Below are 24,933 nucleotides of genomic sequence, written 5' to 3'. Positions count from 1 at the left end.
TAGAAAGCGGTCCCTATTTATCTACTTGCACCCGAAGGTGCTTTCGAACTGCTAGGTTGGCAGGCGCTGGGACCGAACGACAGGAGCGCACCCTGCCGCAGGGATTCAAACCGCCGACCTTTCGATCAGCAAGTCCTAGGTGCTGAGGCTTTAACCCACAGCGCCACCTGCGTCCCATTTTTATCCTTATGCAAACATATCTAGGATGCTGCAAAGCAGTCCCTGTAGCCAGATGTTTTTACCAAGTAAAACCGGTTCCACAGAACTGGACCTGCATTACAAACAAGCCACTTAACATCCACAGCATACTAATAATGTCTGCCAAGAAAGGAACTTACAGTACTTTTCCGTGTATAAGCTGAGGTTTTTTTATTTAAAAACTATGTTAAATTTTGGTGATCTTATACACAGATAGTGCATAGGGGGGGCGTGTGATTGGTTGCTACCGTGAGCTGGAGATTGTCAGCGGCTATTTGGCGTTTCACTGGTGGCTGTGGCAAGGGCTGGTGTTGATTGGGTGTCGCTGTGGTAAATGGGCGGCTTTAGCGGTGCATGTGAGGGCTTTAGCGGTGCAATGCAATTCTGGGCTGCATCAATAGGAGTATAGCATCTAGATCAAGGGAAATAATAGTGCCACTGTATTCTGCTCTGGTCAGACCTCACCTGGAGTACTGTGTCCAGTTCTGGGCACCACAGTTCAAGAAGGACACTGACAAACTGGAACGTGTCCAGAGGAGGGCAACCAAAATGGTCAAAGGCCTGGAAACGATGCCTTATGAGGAACGGCTAAGGGAGCGGGGCATGTTTAGCCTGGAGAAGAGGAGGTTAAGGGGTGATATGATAGCCATGTTCAAATATATAAAAGGATGTCATATAGAGGAGGGAGAAAGGTTGTTTTCTGCTGCTCCAGAGAAGCGGACACAGAGCAATGGATCCAAACTACAAGAAAGAAGATTCCATCTAAACATTAGGAAGAACTTCCTGACAGTAAGAGCTGTTCGACAGTGGAATTTGCTGTCAAGGAGTGTGGTGGAGTCTCCTTCTTTGGAGGTCTTTAAGCAGAGGCTTGACAACCATATGTCAGGAGTGCTCTGATGGTGTTTCCTGCTTGGCAAGGGGTTGGACTCGATGGCCCTTGTGGTCTATTCCAACTCTATGATTCTATGTGAGTGGCAGCATATGTCAGGCGGATGAGTGATTTCCAGCAATCTCCCCCCAAAAAAGCTCAACAACTCTGAGCAATCTCTCCCCCCCCCCTTCTGAATTTTGAGTCCCCCAAAATAGGGGACGTCTTATACAGGAGGGCGTGTTATGCACGGAAAAATATGTTACATTCATCCTACAAGCAATTCAACCTTGGAGACTGTCTTCAGTGGTCATTTTTATTGTAAATACATAGGCTTTGATACACAAGTGCTTGTGGGCCAGGAAATTAATAATTAGGACTACATACAGAAACAATGTTTGAGAAGGAGTTATAACACTATTAGGCTAATAACTATGCAGAGTGTTAATGGGACCATCTGAAAACTATCAAATAGTGGTCTTCATAATCAACACAGCTACAGAACTTCAAATGTGGGTTATAAACACATTAGAATGAGAACTGAAACTCTGTGTGGACCTTCTTAAGGCTTAGCCATGTTTTCTAACATAGAGTAAATTGATATTCCTCAATCAGGCTACTATGCCTGTTCTTTCTGGGGTTGATCAGGGAAAAACTACAACTTTCTACTCCCACCACTTGAAATTTGGGCTGGCATTGTTACAAATTGAAATTTTTAAAACTTTTGGGCTGAACTGAGAAATGAAAACAAGACCAAACACAGCAGGCATAGAGGTGATGCTGCCTGTGGACTGCATCCAAGCAGCTTCTCATTCCAAAGCATAATGGTATTTCTAGGCTTGAAAAGGTAATATATATTTAGCCTTCATTGTTTCAGAGAGTGCCTTGAAATAGCTTGAGGGTATCTGTGTTTGACAGGTTCAATAAACAGAAAGCATTTCTACCTTTATTATATTGCACTACCCAAGAGGCTACTATTTTTATAAATAAAAAAAGACAAGCACCTGTGTTTTTAGGATTAACTACCTTTTTGCAAAATTTTGCCGTGCTGCAAGCTCTCAAGGATCGCACATAGTAATGGTCAGAGTGTTTAGCATACCGTACCTTTGTGTAGGTAAAGGGACCCCTGACCGTTAGGACCAGTCGTGGCCAACTCTGGGGTTGCAGCGCTCATCTCACTTTATTTGCCAAGGGAGCTGGCATACACCTTCCAGGTCACGTGGCCAGCATGACTAAGCCGCTTCTGGTGAAACAGAGCAGCACACGGAAACGCCATTTACCTTCCCGCCAGAGCGGTACCTATCTATCTACTTGAACTTTGACATGCTTTCGAACTGCTAGGTTGGCAGGAGCAGGGACCGAGCAACGGGAGCTCACCCCATCGAGGGGATTAGAACCGCTGAACTTCTGATCGGCAAGTCCTAGGCTCTGTGGTTTAACCTTAGGATACCAAAAGGCTAAAATCACCACCCAAGCCCAATATATTGGGAAATGTGAAACTGATTTTAAAAACAAAACAAAATAAAACTGAAATGCAGGTCTTCTAGAAAATTTTGAACTAGAATTTTTTCCTATATTAATTTGCATTGACAAATGTTCAGTTTGCTTTGGAAATTGTTCTGGTGACCTAGAGAGTGATCTAATTTAGTTTGTTTGCTTTACTTGTATTTAGTTAATGAAGCTAAACTCCCATGCTTACCTAATACAGTGGTACCTCTGGTTAAGAACTTAATTCGTTCTGGAGGTCTGTTCTTAACCTGAAACTGTTCTTAACCTGAGGTACCACTTTAGCTAATGGGGCCTCCCAGTGCCACTGCGCTGCCGCCACACGATTTCTGTTCTCATCCTGAAGCAAAGTTCTTAACCCGAGGTACTATTTCTGGGTTAGCGGAGTCTGTAACCTGAAGTGTCTGTAACCTGAAGCGTCTGTAACCCGAGGTGCAAATTGTATTTGCAACTGGCATTCATTCATCATTACTAATGAACTTATGGAACAGAGCATTTCCCACAGAAAAATAAGGCACTGGTTAATCTTCTGCCCCACATTGCTGTCTACAAGGGAAAGGTTTTTCTATCTGTATACTTAACTCCTTTCCGCCTTTGACCATTTTCTCACTAACTGCTTCCCCATCCAAGAAACAAGGCATTCAAATCCTTTCTCCTGCAGGTAGGCAAGCAGGCGAAGTGGAGCCTATTTCGAGTGAAGGGGGGGACAGCCTAAAGAGAGGGGTTAATACTCCTCCCGCTGAAATGAGATTTGCATTCCACCCATGGCCACAATCCAGCTTTTAAGAAATGGTGTTTGTAATCTATTTCCCAGGCCCTGAATTTTGCATAAATCCAAGTTTAAAGTGAATTTTAAGTGCCTTGCCTTGGTGAAACGTCCTTAGGAATTCTGAAGGTCATTGAAACAATTTCAATGAGATTCCCAAAGGCAGTCTCCAGAGGATATACCTCTTGTATCATTTTGCACAAGGCCATTCCTCAAATAATATATTGGTAAAGAATGAATGAATGAATGAATAAATAAGTAAGTAAATAAATAAATAAATAAATAAATAAATAAATAAATAAAGCAGTTTCACCTCTGCCTGTTAGTGCCAAACTTGCAATTCTTCAGCAGCTAGAATTTGCAGGAGAAACAAAGGACCTCTAAGCATTAACACATGAATAATCACAGATACTGCCTTTGTTTTTGGATATTTTCCCACATTTGGTGGCAAAGTAACCTTGGTTGAGATGCAAAGGAGTCCTTTCAGTCAGCAGCCTCTCACTTTCAATTCCCGTGAATCATCTTGATCAAGTGTGCAGAATGACACATCTACTCTGTTGTATAAAGGTTCTGTGAAATTCAGATACACCTCTACTACTCAATGCTTCTTTTTGATCATCCAAAAGTAATAGTGAGGTAATACCTTTATTAGTTTCAGCTAAGGGCCAAATGTGACGATGATGCTTTAAATGTGTAAATTAAATGTGCTTGAAAATTTATAGCTGTGGTGTTTCCTATCAGCTTCATGGCATGCAGGGAGAGGGTAGGTAACTTTTTGCCTCTGCAAAAAAAATATCTCAGGTCCCACCAAATGCTGCAGACAGAAAAGTATGGTCACTGTCCCTTTGGACATATAAAAGGCATCAGTTACTGGGGTTGTCATCTCTGGTAGGAGGACTTCATGGTATGCACAGTGTCCTGCAAACAGTCCAAGGAAATTGCCAGGAGAGTGTGTGACAATCAACCTAGAAATGCAATTGCGTCTTTCCTAGTCCATGAATAGCTCCACAATTGGCCTTGGGCAAACTAGATATTGACTATTGCGTAATCTCCTTTGCAATTATTTCTAATAAGCTTAACATTTGAACCCCAAAATGATCTCTCTGTAATGAGCTACAATACATTAATCATTACTGAACAAACCAGTCTACTCAGATGCCAACCTTGTTCTCAAAGGAGACCCCCAATGTGACCAGCAGTCGTTCTCTGCAATGGCTCCTCATTTGCAGACTGCTCTCCCCAGGGATGGTACCTTCATCATACATCTTTAGGCCCCTGGCAAAAATGTTCCTCTTCAACCAGGCCTTGGGCTGATTAACATTCTTTGTCCTTTTAAATGTGTTTGTAGGAAGGAGGGGCTACTGCTTTGCTTTGTTTTTATTATGCATTTTGTGTTTTTATTTTGTATTTTTATGTTGTGAACTGCCCTGAGATCTTCAGATGAATGTCAATATATGACTTTAATAAATTAGTAAGTGAAAGGGAATAATATTGTCTTGAGCGCTGGTCTCCACAAAATAGGGACAAGTCACCTCCAACCAAAAACTAGTGCATCCACCAAAAGAAAGAGAAACACTTGTCTGTGGTATAAATTAAATGTGTCAGTGGTATCCCATTGTTTTCAAAGCAGGCACAGTCAAGCAGCTGAATGCTGCACTTGACTCAATGGCAAAAATACCAAGTACTATGGACAGCTGCCTCAGTGCATCCACACTGGAAGCAATGGGGTGCCATCAAAATATCCCAGTCATGCCACCCCTCCTAGAAAACATTATACACAGTGCCCTCTGTCACACTCACCCATCTTTGGCCAGATGATGCCGGAAGAAATCATTGGCAGCTAGTTTGATGGCTTTTTCTGGAGTCACTAGTGTCAGATTCACTGCAGCCCCTGGGCAAGAAATATGGAGAACAGAACATTAAGAGCATTAGGGAAGACTGAAAAGCTAAAAAAAAAAAGTGTTTTCTTGGTGACCATCAACCTCACCCAGAAAACTGAGCTGGGGGAGATAAGGCACTGTAGAATCAACAGAAGCTAGAAATGCAGACCAATTCTAGGAGCCACACCAGAAACAAAATGTATGCTATGTTGGAAGCCAGTGGTGGTACCCATTTCCATCCAAACCAATTGCCTCCCCTGCCACACTGTGGCATAGGATTCATTCAGTACTAACTGGGACCACGGATTCAGATGAGTCAGGAAGGAGGGTTTTTCCTCTAGTGGGGCAGAGCCAGCCAGTCCACTGCCAGCAATCAGATGCTGCTTCAGTTACATATGTACAAACTGCATCATCTAGATCAGAACCTGTGGCCCTCCAGATGTTGCTGGTCTACATCTCCAATAATCCCTGCCTATTGTCCATGTTGGCTGGGGCTCATGGGAGCTGAGAGCCCAACAACTTCTGGAGGGACACAGCTCACCCTCAAAAAAAAGCCCTCCTTCAACAGTTCAAGGCTTAGAAGGAGTCAGTGAATTTTTCTCTTCCAGAGGCATGCCTCTCTTTCCTCTGCCAACCAAACAGGTTACATCTGTCAAAAAGTGTTAAAAGGCATTGCTCCCTTTAACATACTATGCCCTGACCCAAAGGTCATGCACATTAATGGAGCACACCTCAATTCTGGGGGGAAAGAGCTAGGAGATGGAAACCCTGGTTAAATTCTCACCTCAACCATCTGTTCACTGGGTAGCCTTAGACAAGCCACTGTCTGCTTCACACACATGTACATCCAGCGGAAAATAAGGTACTCATCTACTTTATAGAATTGTTCTAAAAATTGCTGAGTTCATGTATGCAAAGCACTTTGATAAGTATTTATTTTGCACCACAAAAAAGAGAGAGAAGTATTTCCTGTAGGAACTCTGCATAAGCATCTCTACTTAATTAACAGCACAGACTGACCTAACTGTGACCTCAAGCTCCTTTGTTCCGGAAAAAAACTTGCCTCAGTTCAAAAAGTGTGTTCAATCTATGCATCCCTATCAGGGTCAGCATCAGGGGTTGGCAGCTAGTTTGCAGCATACCATACCAAAGCACCTTTCTCCAGTTTCAACAGAGTAGGCACACACCCAACTCTGTCCTCTGGTATGTAAACAGCACGTGACGTTCACATGGTGAATGTGTGTACTCTATTATCGGCAGCAACAAACAGCAAATCCCTCTGAAGGCATTACAAACTGTGTGCTGCTCTGGATAACAAAGGAAAGCAGCATTAGTGACACAAGAGTGACCCACGCCACTGAGGTCACTTAGGAAAGGGAATCCAGTTTCGGCCGCTGCATTTCCCCCATGAGAAGGATGACCTCTCGTTTGCTTGTTCCCCAACTATGCAGAATTCACAGAGTACTTTGCATGATGAAGGGCCATCTGCAGTAGATTAGGGCAAGAGCCATCTCCTGAACAATCTCTTCCTCTAAACGTTGCTTACACTTGAGATTCAGGGCCAAACTAGACATGGTGCTAAAGGCATCCCTGGGGTCAGGAGTCAGAACAGCTGCTGAAGCCCTCACCCAACAGGGAACCACTGCCACCCACTGGAGCCCTGTTTCTTCTCTTCTTTGCTGTTGTCACTTCTTAACCTGGCCCTCTAAGCTAGCGGGAGCAAGGAGGAGAAACATCCGCCTCATCTTGCTTTGCCTCTCCCCTCTAGCCAGCTGGGCAGGCTGGGCCCCAAAGGGAAAGGTCATGGGAATGGGTATTAGCAGAAGTGGGAGCTCATTCAAGGAGAGTGGTTGAGCGTAGAGCTGGCACTGGTTCCTATCATCTAGGTAACGGCTATCAAAGACTGGCATATTCTTTCTTGCTAAAGGTAAAGGGACCCCTGACCATTAGGTCCAGTCGTGACCGACTCTGGGGTTGCGCGCTCATCTTGCTCTAGTCACTCTCCCACTTGAACTCCTTTCAGCATACAAAAACTTGGTGCACTGTATACTAATACTAATGAAACAGCTTCTGGGTCAATATTTTTGTATCTCAAATGAATTAAAGTCAGGGAAAATGTATTTCCAGATAAAAGGTCAATCTGTGATTTTCTTCTAAATCTTTAATGTTTTCAGCAAAGCTGCTTGATGGGGGAAGGGGGGGAGCTATAATAATCCTTGTCCTCAGTAACCCAGTGTGGCTGCAAATCACTGGAGAAAGACAAGCACACCTCCACTGACTCCCAGTATTTTTTAGTCTCCAAAATGCAGTCCTCGGCATACAGGCCAGGGGTGTTGATGCTAGACGCTGCCTAATTTACTAGGGCTGAAATGTAGAATTGCTCATAAATAAGGCTGCCAGGCTTCAGACGCCAGCAAATGACTGGGAGGCAGAGCAGACAGTCACCATAAAGCCAGGATTTTACAAGGTTTTACTAAGGGCCCCATAAACCTTTGATAGATTGACTACACATCAAGAACAACTACCTGGTTGATTTGTTGCTCTACTAAAATGCTTCATGTATTCCTTTCCATTTAACAAAATCCTCAGCATTTCTCATAAAATATATTTTATTATAAAATCTTATTCTATATACACCCTTCTCATGCAAAGTAGTACTGTTTAATTTGTTGCTTTAATTGGTAATGAATCAACACTGGGAAATTTTTGCTAATCATCAATGTGCTTGTACAAGTCAACCAGTTTATTAAAAAAAAAAGTCAGCCATATGGAAGCATTAAATATTAGAAAGAAACCAGATAGAATGTGTGGTTTTTCTTCCCTTCTGCATCAGTCATCTAATTCCCTGCCATACATTTGCAAATGCAACAAAGCTTCTACTTTTGTTATCAGAATATATTATCAAAAATATATGCAGTTGTGTATAGGCAATGTCCTAATCCACACAATTGTGGTCAATGAATCTGAGGGTTATGCATATTTTCGCACCTATCTGCATTTTTTGCACCTATCTGCAGGCTAAAGAGAAAATAAATTTCAGCAGAGCTGATGTTTGACGCAAGTGGGATCAGCATCAATGTACTACTGCGTGCTGCTGGAGGACACAATCGGAGGGGTTATAGAACAGCCACAAAGTGTATAAATATACTATGTATTGAAGTTAAATAAAGCCTCATTATGTTCCATCCAGCAGCTAGGAATAGTCTGCCTGTTACAGTGGGAGCCTGGGGATGACGTTGAGGGTATTCTTAGCAAGAAGGCTGCCTGCCTTGGGTGGTCTGCGCTGCTCCAGTTCTGTGCTACAGAGACCGTTTGGCAAAGGTTTGGCCCTGGCACACTCACAACGCAAAAGGAAACCGATGCAGAGCAAACTGGAGGGAAGCTTCATGCCCTTAGTGTCCAAGGGCTCACTAGAATAGGAGCTGCCATCCAGAAAGTGTATTGAGATATTTAAGGAGCTGCAAAGGAATCCCACCCTTTCCTGACTCAAAGTAAAGTTATCTGCTTTGTACATCTATATTTTCCCATGTGTCCAGAGAGGGCGCATGATGAACAATGAGCTTGACACTAAGTAAAATCTCAACTCCTTGCTTGTTACAACAGATTTGTCAGAGCTGACACAAAACACAGCCATTTGCTTCCCTGTCTAGGGACTGCTCTCCACTCAACTGCTCAACCAGCCAATCCTAATGCAGCTTCCACTCCACACACCTCTGTCTGTCTGCCCACCACCCACCTGTAACTTGGCAGCAAGAACACTTTGCCCTCAACAGTCAGTCACGGCATCCCCATTGCCCAAAACCAATCCCCTTTCCTGGGAAACCTGACCAAGATCTGGTAAGATCCTATTCAATTGGGAGAAACAAACTTCAAAGGTCATTCAACTTGGACTTGCGTAATCAACTAATTAAAGGTAAACTGTCAATAGTGAACTGTGCTGCCAAGGTGATACAACCATAGTTTACTGCATGAATGCTTCTTATAAACAGATAAATATCTGCACGCTCTTGCAATTCTATACTACAAGAAAATGAATGAGATTCCAGTTGTGACTGCACCCTCCTAATCACATGAAAAACTTCCAAGGTTTACAGCTGTTTGAACTCCAGCTATGTGTCTTTGATCTCTGACCACACACAGAAATATGCAAGCCAAGATAGATAAGACATGTAAGATTAACTGAAAGGTAAATTGGCTAATTTGTTACGTGCTTCCTCCCCTCTGCAAGCACCGACTACTTTTTATTATCTAAGAGAGCCTTTCTGCTTTTAAACAGCTGCATGATTAGCAAAAATTCAGCACAGATGAAGTTTTTCCTCAGTGTGAGGATACAGTGGTGGGAAGAGCTGCTGCCTGCTGGGTTTCAGCTTCTCACGCAGCCACTAAAGTCATAGGAAAAAAGCAGCAACTGTAGCAACCAAGAATTAGCCTCTGGAACCCACTGCTACAATTGCTGATCCCCTTGTACAGGAGCCTGGGCACTTAAAAAACTGCAGTGTGTGGTTTCCATCTTGATAAAAAGAATCCCTTCCACACTCTTAGTCAGAGTCAGAATCAAAATAAGAAGTAAAAGTAGCAGTAACCTTTTCCACGGAAACAAATCCCAAGCCAGATTGTCCTATAAAGCCATTCTGAAGTCAAGAATTTGAGCACACCAAAGTAAACACAAACCAAAATACTTTCCCACTATGAAGTTTATTTTCAAGCAGTCTCCTGTTGGGGAAGTATTTGCGTCTGATGATACTGCCTTTGTTCCATCCAGTATTTGGTTGAATTTGGCACAGGATACAAAGCTGTTTTTTATTCAGGGCATAACCCAAACTCTTAATGGTGTGGTAAAAAAGAGTGAGGGAAGAAGCCATATTCATTGCAAACTGGTAAACGCCACAAAATATTGCATGCGAAATTAGTGTGCGTAAAAATTCTTCAACTCAAGTAAAAGAATACCAACATTGCACTACATTGTATCTGTAAGCACAAGTCAGTGTCTAGAATTCAACCCTCTTTGCAGTGAAGATGAACTAAGCTAGATTTTGCTAAAGATAAAAATCTCCTGAAAAAGAATCCTGAAAAAGATGGTATCAAGTGGCATCCTCCAGTTCTTCTACATATTTCTGTCCATTTCTGCTTCATATTTCTTTCCAATGGAATAGTCCCCTACTGCACTGCTCCAATTACATTAGTTGATTCAGTTGTTTTAACTGATTAATCAACTGAATCATTGTGCTGATGTCAAATAAATCTGCATAAAGTAAGAAGGATAAAAACAAAAAGAAACAAGAAAGCACTTTGCTAAATGATGCGGGCATATCTCATAGCTAATGCCACCTTGGTGGTGCAGGAACTCTGCTCTTCTTATTCACCATATCTCACCCCATAGGCAAACCTACACAAAAATTAGTGCTCTATGCCTGAGAAAAGCTTTGCCTGTTGAATTTCAAATTAGCATGCAGATCCTAAAGGCACAGAACGCCAGGACTAAATGTTGGCAACCCAAACCCAGGAATAACATCTTTTCCTCCTTCTCCAACAAGGCTTCCTACTGTGATAAATCATTCATAATAATGCAGCTTAACACTGACCTCTGTACATGCCAAAATACCCTTCGGAACGGATTGTCTTGATAAGGCAGTCAGACCTATTGAAAAGATGGAGGACAAGAAAAGTCACTGGTTGGGGTTTTAAACATAGTTTCAGTCCCTTGATACAACGTAAGTCATTACAAATAGTGTTTTAAGTCTGGCCACATTGCTCAGCTAGCTGCTCTTTGTCCTGTGTTAGTCATCTGGCTGCAGGTGAGAAGAACAGGCAATTCATACACCTCAGCAGGCTTCACTAGAAAGGCAGAAAAGAAAGGGAACATTTTTTTCCAGTTTTATGCTGGTGGAAAAATGGAAGTCTTTGTAAAAACCGATACAAGACCAGGTACAGCAAAAAGCAACATCACCTCTCTCTGAAGGATGCACTGCCTTTCATAAGACATAGCAGAATAACCCCCAGGAGTTATCCTTAGCTAATTAAAAGGCAATGCCAGTAGCAAAACTGCTTTCCTGATCTACAGATTTATTTGGAATCATGTACCTAACACTTTTTGCTTATCCCCATGCTAAAGCCTACAGATGAACGGGGGGCATGCAGTGCAATGCTATTCTTGTCCACTCAGAAGCGTCCGCTGAGTTCAATGGTACTTACTCAAAGGTAAGTGCATATAGGATTGCAGCTGTAATCCGTTAGGAATATTGAGTATGTAGGGGCTTATATTGGATTTTTGATGGCTCAATTTTTAAAGTTAATACCCTGTACAAATGATAACCAAGAAGTTAATCATGAATCATTTCAATTTTTAAAATTGAAACTTAATATATATATGACAGGGTGAGTGCAGGAGAAGGACTGTTGCACATTTGATAGTAGTATAGGAGAAAGAAATTCCCTTTTCTAAACAACTACTGAAAGTGCAAGACCCAAATGTAAAACTCTTGTTCAAATAAGAAAAAATAAGCACAGTACTGCAAAGCAGCTCTACTATGCAAATTGATTTTTCAAAAACGAAATGATTGATGAATAACTACTACACAATTTCTTTCACTTCGTAACTCAAGTACTTACATGCTTGTGTACATTCTATGGCCATTCTGCTGATTCTGTAGGCGAGTTTTTGCCAGGTCAATAGGAAATACACAGGTGACCCCAATTAGCCCAGCTATCCCTCCATTGATCAGCTTGGCAGGTAAACTGTGAGGAAAAGTAATAGAGAGGCACAAGAAGACATCAAAAGGTGAAATAACTATAGCAGCCATATGTTCAATCAAGATACATTAACAATAATAATAATAAATAATAATAATAAATTTTATTTATACCCTGCCCTCCCTGGCCAGAGCAGAGCTCAGGGCGGCTAACACCAGTAAAATTAAAATAAACACATAATGGGGGGGGGGGGGCAATTTAAAATACAGGTTAAAATACAATTTAAAATGCAGCCTCATTTTAAAAGTAGCCCATAGATCAAAACCATAAGGGGAAGGAAACATAAGGGTCAGACTGAGTCCAAACCAAAGGCCAGGCAGAACAGCTCTGTTTTACAGGCCCTGTGGAAAGATGTCAAGTCCCACAGGGCCCTAGTGTCTTGTGACAAGTCGGGGCCAGTACTGAAAAGGCCTTGGCCCTAGTTGAGACCAATCTAAGCACCTTGCGACTTGGGACCTCCAAAGTGTTGTCATTTGTGGACCTTAAGGTCCTCTGCGGGGCATACCAGGAGAGGCACTCCCATAGGTACTAACACCTCAGAAAAATCTCATTGCATCTCAGGGACCAACAGATTTGTTGTGGTGTAAGCTTTCGTGGATTAGAGTCCCATTCATCAGATAGGTCAGTTATGGAGACTCCTCTTCATGAAAGGTTATGGTACTTAAGGAATCACAGGACTCTTAGCTGGTTTTTCCACACCAGACTAGAGTTCCTCATTTGGAATGTGCCTATTCAGATACAAGATAAATGGGTGCTGCTGTCAAGCAAGCATGTTTACAATTGCCATAGAAAAATCTACATAATCTCATGGTCACAGGACATCAGAAATTTTTTTCATGGAAAGCCTGAGATTCACATAATTCTTTTATGATTGCAACAGTTGCAGAAAATAAAAAAATAGTAGTGGTAGTAGCAGTAGTAATGACTCACCAGTCGCACAAAAGCAGTATTATAGAACTTACTTGCATTTGCTGATTTCAGAATAAAGAAGCCTAAGAGCAGGAAACCCACCTCTCAAACGAAGTTAAGTTTAAAAGAACCCCCCCCCCCCAAAAAAAACTTTATATCTTTGTGCCCAGTCATATATTAGGGCCTATAATGCCTGGCACTGAGCCTATATCAGAATGTTTATCAGAAGGGGGGGGAGTGAGATGTGAGCTCCACTTTGGTCAAAGGGCAAAAGAACTCTGAGGGCTTTCGAATAGGCCAGGAATGGGACAGCTGGTCATGCAGAGGATGGTCTCAGCAAGAGAGACATAATAGCCTTAAAAAAAAATAGTTATCCAGAGCTGATTATTTGTATTTCATGATTTATAAGCAATTAAAATCATGGAGCCTTCCCTTCCTCTAAATCTGAAACTATAGTAAATTAACACTGGCCCACCTTGGAAATTCAGCAGATTATGAAAAACATCCCAGTGTAAAGTTTATAATGACAATTCCATTGTATTCTGCAGCACAATTCTGCAAGTTGACAAAGAATCTCTTACAGCAAACTGGTCTAAACCAGTATTCTCACTCTCCAACCCACACTTCCTGGTGCGTGTTATGCAGCCTAAATATTATCAGTTGAGTACAGCCAGGCAGCTGGACTAATATAAATCCAGACACTTACCTACATACAAAATAAACCATGAAAACAAAGCCCACTATACTCTCAAAATCAGAAACATGAGAAAATCTGAAAGGGCCAGACTACAGAAGTTGCATAGAACAGAAAAGTCTTTGTCTGGCACCAAAACGACCACAAAGAGCAGGCATCCCCAAACTCGGCCCTCCAGATGTTTTGGGACTACAACTCCCATCATCCCTAGCTAACAGGACCAGTGGTCAGGGATGGTGGGAACTGTACTCCCAAAACATCTGGAGGGCCGAGTTTGGGGATGCCTGACAAAGATGGTGCAAGGCTAGCTTTCATTGGAAGGCTAGTGCATAAGTGAGTGCCCCCCCCCCAATTGGTTATCTGCCTTACTTCATTGGGCAGGGTCACCTGAATCAAGTCTTTGAAGAGGGTCTTAAAGTTCCACCACATGCATATGGCAGAGGACATTTTTTCAATCTGGTCCCAAATGGTTTAGGCTCTATGGATCAAAATCAGACCTTTAAATTGGGCCTAGAACTGGACGGACACAGTTAATATAGTCAAACTGCCCAGAACCAGCTATTAGTATTGTGCCCTATTCTGGAACAACTGCATTTGCAGACTTTTTTTTTATTAGGTGGCCTACATTCAATGCATTGCAATAGTCTAAAATGGAAGGTTACCAGAACATGGGTAATTGTAGCCACACTATCTTTACCCAAACAAGGTTGCAGCTGGTGAATTAGCTGAAGCTGATAACAGTGCTTTGAGGAACATAGGTCTCTTGGCTTCAAATGAAAGTGCTGGATCAATAAGCACCCCAGATTGCAAACTGTGGTCCTTTATGGGAGATGGAATCCCATGTAAAATAGGCTGAAAATAATCACCTGGGTGAATGAACCACTATCAGCATTCTTGTTTGAACTGAGTCTCAGTTTATTCACCCTCACCCAGCCCATAATCACTCCCAAATACTGGTTCAGGGTTGTGACAACCTCAGTTAAGTCCAACGAAAGCGAGAGAGAAAGCTGGGTGTCATCTCCTTATGGGTGACAAATCAGACCAAATCTCAGGATAACCTCTTCCAGCAGCTTCATGTAGATGTTAAACAGCATGGAAACCCTGTGGACTCACAAAGCACTAAGGGGTGAAGAGTATTATCCCAGCACTACTTTCCGGAAATGGCTATCCAAAAATGAGTAGAACCACTGCTGGGCAGTGCCTCTCAAACCTACCCTAGACAACCGATATCAAGAAGGACACCATTTGTGATGGCACCAAAAGCCTTTAAGGAGTCCAGGTCAGAGAATCAAAAGGGTCGTGCTTCCCTTGTCTTTCACTCAAAAAAAGTAATCCCACAGGGCAACCAAGGGAGTTTGTTGTCACACAGCTAGTAGTTCTCTGTGTCGTCCTATCCTGCATTTTTTTAAAACCACACACATTAAAACCTGCTGTCTCAATTATAAGATGTGCCAGTAAGAGGATCTCTTTTCCCTGAAGCCATTAAAATAACAAAATCCCCAACTCTTTGTCAGAAGACAACACTCATTGTCTAGCTAAGGCTCTCTCTACAAAAGCTGCTCTTAGGTAACAATGAAATTGGAAAATCACTCGTGAAATAGACAATGGCTGGACGTAAGCAGAGCCAAAGAATCAGAAGACATTTTATCAAAGGGGAACAGCAAGTAGAAAAGCTGCTCAGATTCTCAGAGGGAGACTCGCTTTTCAGGAAAAGGTCTAGCAGCACACCCGAAATGGTTGATGCGGAAGAGCCCGCCATTAAGCAGAAGAATCAAAGTCGGGCCTTGACAACTCACCTGAGCATTACGTGCCATTTGCTGTGATATGTTCTGTGTCTGTTAAACAGCTCTGTTGTCTGTTAAACAGACACTGCAAGAACACTTGCTTGATTCCATTCTAAAGTCACAGATTGCTGCGACGGTACAAAACAACAAATTAGCTACATAATTACAGCACATGCCAGGGGTTGGCAACCTCTTCATCCTAGTGGGCCAGATTCATCATCATCTCCCATCCCCCAGTGGGTAGAGTAACCCACCTGACAAAGCTGACCCATGGGGTTGGGGGGGAGTAGTCTGCTTCCCCAGCCTGCTTCCCCAAAGGGAACAAGCATCCAGCAGGACTAAACCCATCAGCTAACATCACCCAGTGAGTGACAGGCAGCTGTGGTTTGCGGGGAATGACCTCACATGCCAACTTGGAGCGCCTGCCAGGCCAAGGTTGGCCAGTGAGCCAGAGGTTCCCCACCTCTGGTTCATGCCCTAACATCTTGTAGTTCATTGCCTGCTGGGTAAACCCACAAAATATAAAATACTTTGGTTTATTAAGACAACAATGGTGACATAAATAATAGAGATATGCTGAGGACCAAGTTTTTAGTTTGATATTTGGTACCTTAAATGACTCAGGACCACAATACCTCAAGGACCGCCTCTTTCCATATGAACCTACCCAGACCTTGAGATCATCTTCTGAGGCCCTCCTTCGTGTGCCTCCTCCTTGAGAGGTCCAGAGGGTAGCAACATGAGAAAAGGCCTTCTCTGCAGTGGTTCCCTGTCTGTGGAATGCCCTCCCCAAGGAAGTTCGCATGGCACCTTCATTATACATCTTTAGGCGTCAGGCAAAGACATTCCCTTTTTAACTAGGCCTTTGGTTGATCTGATTTAGATCCTATGCCCTTTTAAAATGTGTTTTTTGGTGGAGGGGCTATTGTGTTTTTATTATGTATTTTGTGGCTTTATATCTTGATTTTATTCTGTGAACTGCTCTTATACCCCCTGGTATAGGGTTGTATATAAATTCAATTATTATTATTATTATTAGTAGTAGTAGTACCCAGAATTTTGTATGTTGGCTACCAAAGAGGAGATAACTTATTGCTTGTATAGCATATTAGGAATTTTTAACTTGTTCCTGGACCCAAATTTGTTGCTGGAGGGTCAGGTAGCCTCAGTTGAAAGGAAAACCTTTTGCCAGCTATGGCTGTTACACTCTCTGTGACCATTATTGGACAGGGATGGTCTGGCAACAGAAGATTCAGGCACTGGTAACCTCTAGACTTGATTACTGCAATGTGCAGTACATGGGGCTACCCTTGGGCCTGGTCTGGAGGCTCCAGCTGGTGCAAAATGCTTCAGTCAGACTATTGGTGGGGTAAGACTCTCCCTAGCACATAACACATATTAAGCTTTTCTATAGCACTAATTTTAACCCCTAGAAAAACATGCCATTACTATCAGATATTATGCCTTAGTTTAATATAATTTCTGCAACATCACCCATTGCTTTAACCCAGGGTTGGTAAATATTCACCCAATGGAAAGCTGTCATGGATCGCCTTCCAGTAATAGGTAAGATCACAAAGCTATTTTCCATGAAACAGGCAATATATTTCTTAGTAACCCCACTTGACTTTTCACCTTCCATTTTCCTCATACTTCCCCCCCACCCCGCAACGTTTGCAGCAAAAAAACAACAACTCTGCAACATCATTTGCTTGTCCTGACTGTGCAAAAGGCAAAAAGAGCTCGATAAACCCAGCAGAAGAATTAAAATAAGATCACTGCACAGTCTTACTTTATAGTCTCAAACTTTGCAGCCTTAAATTGCATGCATACTATATTTGTAAGAAGCAGAATTCTGATGAGACATTTTGCTCCCTGATTTGATCTTCTCACAAAGAGTTGAAATTGCACAACTTTGCACAACATCAAAGTCCTTTTCCCTCCCTGCTGATAGTTGGGAGGGGACCTGAAGTGTTGGATAAAATCTGGCTGGAGGCTGCATATGGCCTGTTTTTACTTCTCTAGACTTTCTATTCCCCAGATAAATATGTACATTCATTAAAAGATGTTTGCATGCCCCAATTTTTTATTATTGGTATTTCAAAGCTGCATTCTTGTGCCTCTAAAAGAAATATTGCCAGCATCATACAAAACTTATTTAACTTACTTCTATTTTAAACGTCAGAATTATAGGGTTAGTTCCAGAGTGACTTAAGTTGAACTTCGCTCCCACTGATTTTAATGGGAGTTAAATCAAGTTATGATTAACTTGTCCCATTAAATTAACAAGGATCTAGTTCTAAGGACAAACAGGTCCATATACTAGTGGAAAGTAATTCCACTGTGCATTATGAGTGCGAGTTTGATTGTTTACTAATTTCCCCCGGCTGAATCCACTCACATTACATTGTATGCTGCTGCATGGAGTGTCCCGATAACTAGCTTTTTATAGAGTGCAAGTGGCTGCCAAAAGAAGGGGAACAGAAAAGACCTGGTGCAGAGAGAAACAACAACCCAACTCTTTGCATCCCAGTGCAAAAGTGTATCTATCCACCTCAAAATCTAACAACTGGGCCTGTCTCCCAAACATGCAGGATCACCTATGCAGATATGATTTCAAGCATGTAGGTCCTTGTTTCAAAAGTATTCCTGTCCCATGGAATACAGGGTATACTCTCAGCTAAGTGGGCACAGCATTGCAGCCTGAATGTTTGGATCTGCTCCATGTGCTGTTCCTCCTATTCTGTTCCAACCACAAGACCATCAGGGGCAATAATGAAGAAAGGAGCAGAGGCAAAGGGGTAGAGAAAGAAGAGAGTACTTTGGGATGTGTTGTGGACCTTACGAATGAAGAAAAGCAAATGTGGAAGGACAAAAGGAACCAGAAGTGGAGACAACAGTTGAGAGAAGAAGGAAAGAAATGCTTTTACCTGATCTGTTTATCAGCCATTTAATACAGATTTGATCTTGTGGAAACTAGATTTGTTCTTCCAGAAGTCTTTCAAATTCTTTGGCGTTCAGTCACCTATTTCTGAGCAAATGGTTATCTAGAAAGAGACAGAAATAATACCAGGATTATAGTTTCTCATCATCGCTATAAGCTTTCTATAGTCAATAAGAGCACTTACAATCTCTGTCATCATCAGGAGAATCATGCAAAGTAGATTAGGCATCCTCATTTTTAGAAAAGGACCAAAAAACAGAGAGGCATAATCTAAAAACCCAAAGAAGAGTATAAAATATTTTCTCTTCCACATCCAAATTTTAAAACAGTAAAGAGCAGTCTTCCAGGGTCTATGACCTACAAAGGAAGATGCCACGGTTCAAACATCCCAGGAAAACCACATGATCTGCCAAAGAAAGGGCACCCCTGGATTCCAGGAAAAGAATGAACGAATTCCTATGCCCCACAAATAACCCAGAGATGCATTTTAAATAAAAGCACACATTCTACTTATGTAAAAACACGCTGATTCCCAGACCGTCCGTGGGCCAGATTTAGAAGGCGATTGGGCCTTAGGTTGCCTACCCCTGCTTTACACCATTTTTACTTCTTGACACTCTGGCAAGTGGAAATTTGCAGTGATGTCTCTTCCCCCTCTACATGCTCTCATGAATGGACCATACCTCTCACATTCACACAAGTCCACCCCTGGATTAGATTTCCTTTAAATCAGGTTAACTTTATTAAGTTGTCAGATTGTTGAAAAACTGGTCAAGTAGGCATGCCAACTTGTTGAATTAACCCCAATAATATTTTGAGTAAACCATTACACAGCATTGCTTTAACACTGCAGACACACTGCAAATCATGCCTCTTGATCCTTATATTACTTTGCAATCTATACCAGATCCATATGGAAGTTCCTTCCATTTGTACTGGTTGTTGGCTCAAGTCATGCAGAAACAGCCTTATCTTGATTCTCAAAATGTTTACCAAACCTACATAGAGAACATCATTTCATTTGTAAGTTATTCATATTCACGTTTAATCGTGTGTTTTTTAAGAGCAGTATATTTCCAAGCTATTTTCTGCTGCTAACTGAAGCAAGACTGTGAAATCACACCCACTCATCTCGCGGTACCCAGACGAGGCGCCTGCCCAAAGGTGCTAAACTGTTGTGCTGCCAGAAGGGGATCAGAAGAGCGGGGGGGGGGGCGGGGGGGAGACTTGCAGAGTTTTTAAAAAGAAGTGCCTTCTGCATAAAACTCTTAATGAAGAGAAGTGTGGGGTAGAATGAAACAGTAAGTATGAAGAAAAAGGGGGTGCAGGGTGGAGTTTTTTTCTAATGAACCTCATACTAAATGCAACTGTGCAGAGTTACAAAAAGAAGCAACAATAAGCCCCACATGCAAAACAGAAAAATTGAAAAAAGTAAATGCTGTATCCTAAAGTGACTGGGCATATCCTAAAGTGACAGCCTTAGATTTAGGAACCGTCAAGACCCTATAACACCGGTCCTGAAAGATGTACATTGGCTCCCAGTACGTTTCCAAGCACAATTCAAAGTGTTGGTGCTGACCTTTAAAGCCCTAAATGGCCTCGGCCCAGTATATCTGAAGGAGCGTCTCCACCCTCATCATTCTGCCTGGACACTGAGGTCCAGCTCTGAGGGCCTTGTGGCAGTTCTCTCACTGTGAGATGTGAAGTTACAGGGGAAAAGGCAGAGGGCCTTCTCCATAGTGGCGCCCTCCCATCAGATGTCAAGGAAATAAACAACTATCTGACTTTTAGAAGACATCTGAAGGCAGCCCTGTTTAGAGAAGTTTTTAATGTTTGGTTTTTTATTCTGTTGGGAGCCACCCAGAATGTCTGGGGAAACCCAGCCGGATGGGTGGGGTATAAATAATAAATAATAATTATTATTATTATTGTTATTGTTATTGTTATTATAACCTGCTTAAAACTCACTCAGGATTTTCAGGCACACTGGTGTATTAATTTGATCCACAAACTTGTGGTGCATTTTGTATTTGGTTTCATAAATATTACTATTGTTTTATACTGTTTGCCAATATGATATATCATTGCTTTACTCATAGGGCAAGGTAAAATTAAAAATAACCCTGCAGTTTTAGATACTGAGCACCGCTCAATGCATGTTTTTTTGCAACAATCTCTACATATATATTTTCTCATAAAAAATTACATAACACATTTCGGAAAAGGGAAGGTATATTTGCTCTCTGCAGAGTTTGAAAATTTTGATCTATGTACATAATATCAACAGTGATATTGTTCCAACTGGATTAGGTAAGTGCTAGTGCAAATTCACACACACATGATTGTACTTTCTATTTCTTCACTATTCAGATATGGCATGTACTGTATTGTGTGAAACAGTTATTACAAATCAAGAAAACGCAGAGCTTTTGTTTTTCCCACCTCTGCCACCACACTGCAATATTTTTCAGCAGTGCTTCTTTTCTAGAAAAACAGGTGCAGGAACTGCCACTTCTCCCACTTTAAGGACGACTCAGTTTCCGTGACTGGGGGAAAAACCCCTGCTTTTCAGTACAGACAGTTCGCAAATTCATCAGTGTCCTAAAACAATGTCATCAAGTGATGAGAGAAGTGATGTAATCTGTGATAAATTAGCTCCTGAAACTTCAATCTGGTAGTATAAGGACAGCAGTACAGAACAGGTTAAGATGGAAGAATACAGGTTTGAAAACATTCTGCTGAATAGCTGAAGAGTTACTAAAGCAAATAAAGAAGACAATTGTCTCCATATACGTAGTTTTTATTACTGAAAAGACTCTGGAAGATATGTTTGGCAGTGGGCTAACATGTGCTAGATTCTTCTAAGCAGAACCCTGCATGCTAGCCTGGATTCCTAATGCAAGTGATTGGGCGCTAGGGGAAGGTGGGGGGCTGTTAGCTGGATAGCCAACTAACTGCAATGCAATTGAGCTCTTAACCCACAAACTTGTCCATGCGTCAGAAGAAACAGTAGCATAAATGCACCCATTTCAAAACACCCCATTCACAGCATTACTGTGTTTCACCCAGATACAGAACAGCAATAGTAACCAGTGGTGACTGCTTCCCTTTTGGGACTGCTAGGGTGGAAGGCATGGGAGAAAACAAGAGGAGCCAGAGGCAACACATTCTAGTTTGTCCCTATCCTCTTCCTATCTACAAAGGAGTATAAGGGCAACACTGAGACGGAGGAGGAGGAAGAGGAGAGTTAATGCTACCCACCCACCCCAATCTGGTTTTAACTAAGACAACAGGCAAGCAGACGCTGGCTGAGGGCAGATTGAGATTGTTGGGGCAGTGTCTCATTTGCCCTAATGGACTAGCCTCCTTTGATAGTGGGGGCTCATCCAGACTTGTCCCTGCCCTGCTGGTTTCCCCCTAGGGAAACTCATTATTTACCACTGAATCAGACCAAATGTCAATCCAGTTTTCTCTGAACTGACATTTGCCTGATTTATCACTGAAGAGCTGGCTTTGCTGGGGAAAGTGGCAGAGCAAGGGGGGAAACGCTTGGACCTGTGCTTTCTAAACATAGGACAAGTCTGGATGAGCCCTGATTTATGTATTGCCTCTAGGTAAAACCTGTTCTTTTATGGCCCAGTAGAAATAACAGTTGATGCTGTAAACATTCCAGCCCACTGGAGAAGTGGGAAAGCATGAATTAAAAACTAGCCGTTTCCAAGTCTGAAGCTGAACTGCATTCACCCTTTCTTAAGTGTTTTGCTTGCCTGACATGAGCTGGGAACCAGCTTCTGTCTAGCAATTCACCATATCTCATTTGCTCTCAGAGACATTCCACTTCAAATGACTGACATGCCCCGAAGGTAAAGAAGTTGTCAGTTGTTGGCATGGCAAACAGGTCAGCTACCATCCTCCCCACCAGAGGCTCTTCATTATCAGCAACTTTGGAATGAGTTGTACAGATACATTTGCATTCTGTAAGGGAGTTATACACATCAGTTCCAGAAGAGGGTTTGATTCTTGTTTACATTTATAAGTGTGTCAAGTAACTGCAGAGAATCAAATATATTCCAAGAAGAAGAAGAAGAAGAAGAAGAAGAAGAAGAAGAAGAAGAAGAAGAAGAAGAAGAAGAAGAAGAAGAAGAAGAAGAATTTTTGATAGACCAAGAAGATCAGCTTTCATTTAAATAATGAAAAATAAACAGGCTTAGGTGTTTGGTCTGCATTATTTGTTTCAACTCTCTCATATCTCTGCAAATCACTGGTAGCATATTGACTGAGCCCTCCAGTCTAGTGGTGCTGTTGCAGAATGCCAGATCTGCCCATAAGAAAACCATGCTCATCAATGACTTGGTTGTGGATGAATGGGCAGATCCAGCAGGCATTACAGAGACTTGGGTGAAAAAGCTGAGTGGGCCATATCTTACCTAGCTATGCCCACCTGGGTTTTCAGTACTGCACCAGGCTAGACTGGGGCGGTCAAGGCAGGGGTGTTGCTATTGTCCATAAGAGTGCCATCTCCCTGACCAGGAAATCTTTTGACCTTGAGACAGGCTTAGAGGGTATGCAGCTGGTGTTGGGCCAGAGAGGCAGATTGCGGATGCTGCTGGTCTACTGACCACCCTGTTCAGCATTTCTGGGGTATTGCTGGAGGATCCTAGGATAATAGGGTATTTATACTCTCTGTACCACCACTGGCAGCCCTACTGGTGAAGAAATCATTGTAATTATATTATTAAGAGATGCCAGAAGTTCTGAAAAGAGGAAAAGTTTATTCTATCTTTCATCATTTCAATAACAAGAAAGCACTAATTTTAAAGCACCTACTTCCCCCACCCATACACAAAAAAGAGCCCACTATCTGGAAGCAATCTTCAAGGTTAGCTGCAAGGTGGAAACTCAGAGGGAATGTGGAATGACGCATTATTTAGGAAGGCTTATCTTAATACGAACTGATGGCATGTGTATTTTTCTTTCGCCTTTCCCCCTCTGCTTTTCTTTCTTTGTTACACTGGTTGTTAAAAATAATTAAAAGACTTATCTTAACCAGGTGCCGAGAAAAGAATCAAAGGCGGTACTTCAAGCAAAGAGGAGCCTCCAAAATTATGTCATGGAGATCTTGGCTGAAAATCTACCTCTTTGAAGGAAAGGACCAAGGGATAATCTACTCCAGCATTCTGTTCCCACAGCAGCTTGTGGTAGCCCACCAGCAGGACATGAGTGCAATAGCACAACAACAATGCTAATTGATGGGAGTCTGTGTGCTTTCTTCTCTCTGCTGTTGAACAGATGCCACTCTGCTAAGTAAAGAACTGTGCACAGCTCCAAAGTTCACACATGGTTGCATCAGTAGAAACTGAGCCAAGGACAGAAATCATTAGCTATTTTGTACTTGTTCCTTGGGGACTAACACAGCAACAATTTTAGGAATAAAAAACTTACTATAGGAAACAGACAAATCCATTTCTTGAACTATCCTATATACAACAAATATTATGAGTGTGGACCCTGCTGCTCTAAGACTTTTCTGATGTTATCAGTAAGATTTCATTGGCAAGCCAACAAAACAAATACTGTTCAGGACAGAAACGCCTAACCTATCACAACAAAGGACACTGCTTAAGGTTTGCTATCTTTTATTAAACTGCTAGTTGTCTGAAGGCACTCCAAGGTTCCGAAACCAAATTCTTTTAATCTGTTCTGTTTAACATTACACTTACAAATATGTCTGATATTACACACACACTGTCTTTCATCCACTCTACAAGGTAAACTGTTTCATTGAAAGGGAGAAGGCATAGGAGAGTCCAGCTGACAGCAGCTTAATGTTAACACTTTCCATAGTAAAAGAAAAAGGAAAAAGTTGCCCAATTAATAAATATTAATTATACAATAGGACATTAATTTTCACCTGCAAGTGATGAACAAACTGCTATATTATTCATTTAACTAATGATCAATTTTATGTTTATCCCATTTTTCATTAGTTTAAAAAGAGTAGCAAGTTCTTTTCATTGTTGTGACCCACCCAGGGATGAACTTTTGACTAGAGTTTAGATGCTCAAGTTGGTCAGAATCCACATGGGCAGTCAAACCTACTCCAAGTATGTTGTTTTAGGTTTTCAAATTATTATTATTATTATTATTATTCCTCACTCAATTTACCGCTCCTTCCTCTATGGTTTCCTTTTTGTCTATTGCTTGCAAGCCTCGTGGGGTAAGAGGCCTGTCAAACCTGTTCTTTGTAAAACAAAATGTACACAAATTAATTATACCAGCTTTGGGGGGGGGGGTATAAGAAAGATCTTGTGATTTAAATGTGTGGGCAACATCTGTTGAATAGATCACTGGATTTCTTATATTTCATGTGCTGTTCTCTTACTGTAGGATCAGAGAAAGCCAAACAGCCATGTTTTCTACATTATTTCCAGTTACCTATCTCCCACCACTCCCACCCCCAGCAGGGTTCTGGCTGATACTAAACACATGGGAAATTGTATCAGAGGACTTGTAGATTATTCCAAGATTCACTTCCCTATTTCTAGGGATAGGTAAGACTCAAGCATTTTTTTAAAAACCAACAACTGATGCAAATTAACTTCAACAGAATTGTCCCCTCCCCACCCAAAAAAAG

At 41.9% G+C, this 24,933-nt stretch overlaps 1 protein-coding gene across 4 annotated transcripts in view; it reads right to left on the bottom strand.

Moving 5' to 3' along the window:
• Window positions 1-24,933, bottom strand: part of SLC25A22 (solute carrier family 25 member 22) — a 78,511-nt gene that overhangs the window by 22,096 nt on the left and 31,482 nt on the right. For 2 of the 4 annotated variants that reach the window (XM_028735049.2, XM_077931735.1), the window contains exons 2-5: window positions 18,286-18,402; window positions 11,828-11,953; window positions 10,801-10,856; window positions 5,139-5,229 (exon numbers count right to left, since the gene is read on the bottom strand). In XM_028735049.2, the coding sequence (XP_028590882.2) occupies window positions 5,139-5,229; window positions 10,801-10,856; window positions 11,828-11,953; window positions 18,286-18,305 (293 nt within the window). In that variant the 5' untranslated portion in view covers window positions 18,306-18,402. Of the gene's footprint in view, window positions 1-5,138; window positions 5,230-10,800; window positions 10,857-11,827; window positions 12,034-18,285; window positions 18,403-24,933 lie in introns of those variants that run through there. The other 2 variants (XM_077931732.1, XM_077931740.1) reach the window with 2 other exon arrangements.

Source organism: Podarcis muralis, chromosome 1 (genome assembly GCF_964188315.1).
Source record: "Podarcis muralis chromosome 1, rPodMur119.hap1.1, whole genome shotgun sequence".
In the NCBI taxonomy this organism is placed as follows: domain Eukaryota; kingdom Metazoa; phylum Chordata; class Lepidosauria; order Squamata; family Lacertidae; genus Podarcis; species Podarcis muralis.
This window is presented reverse-complemented; position numbering and strand designations above follow the sequence as displayed.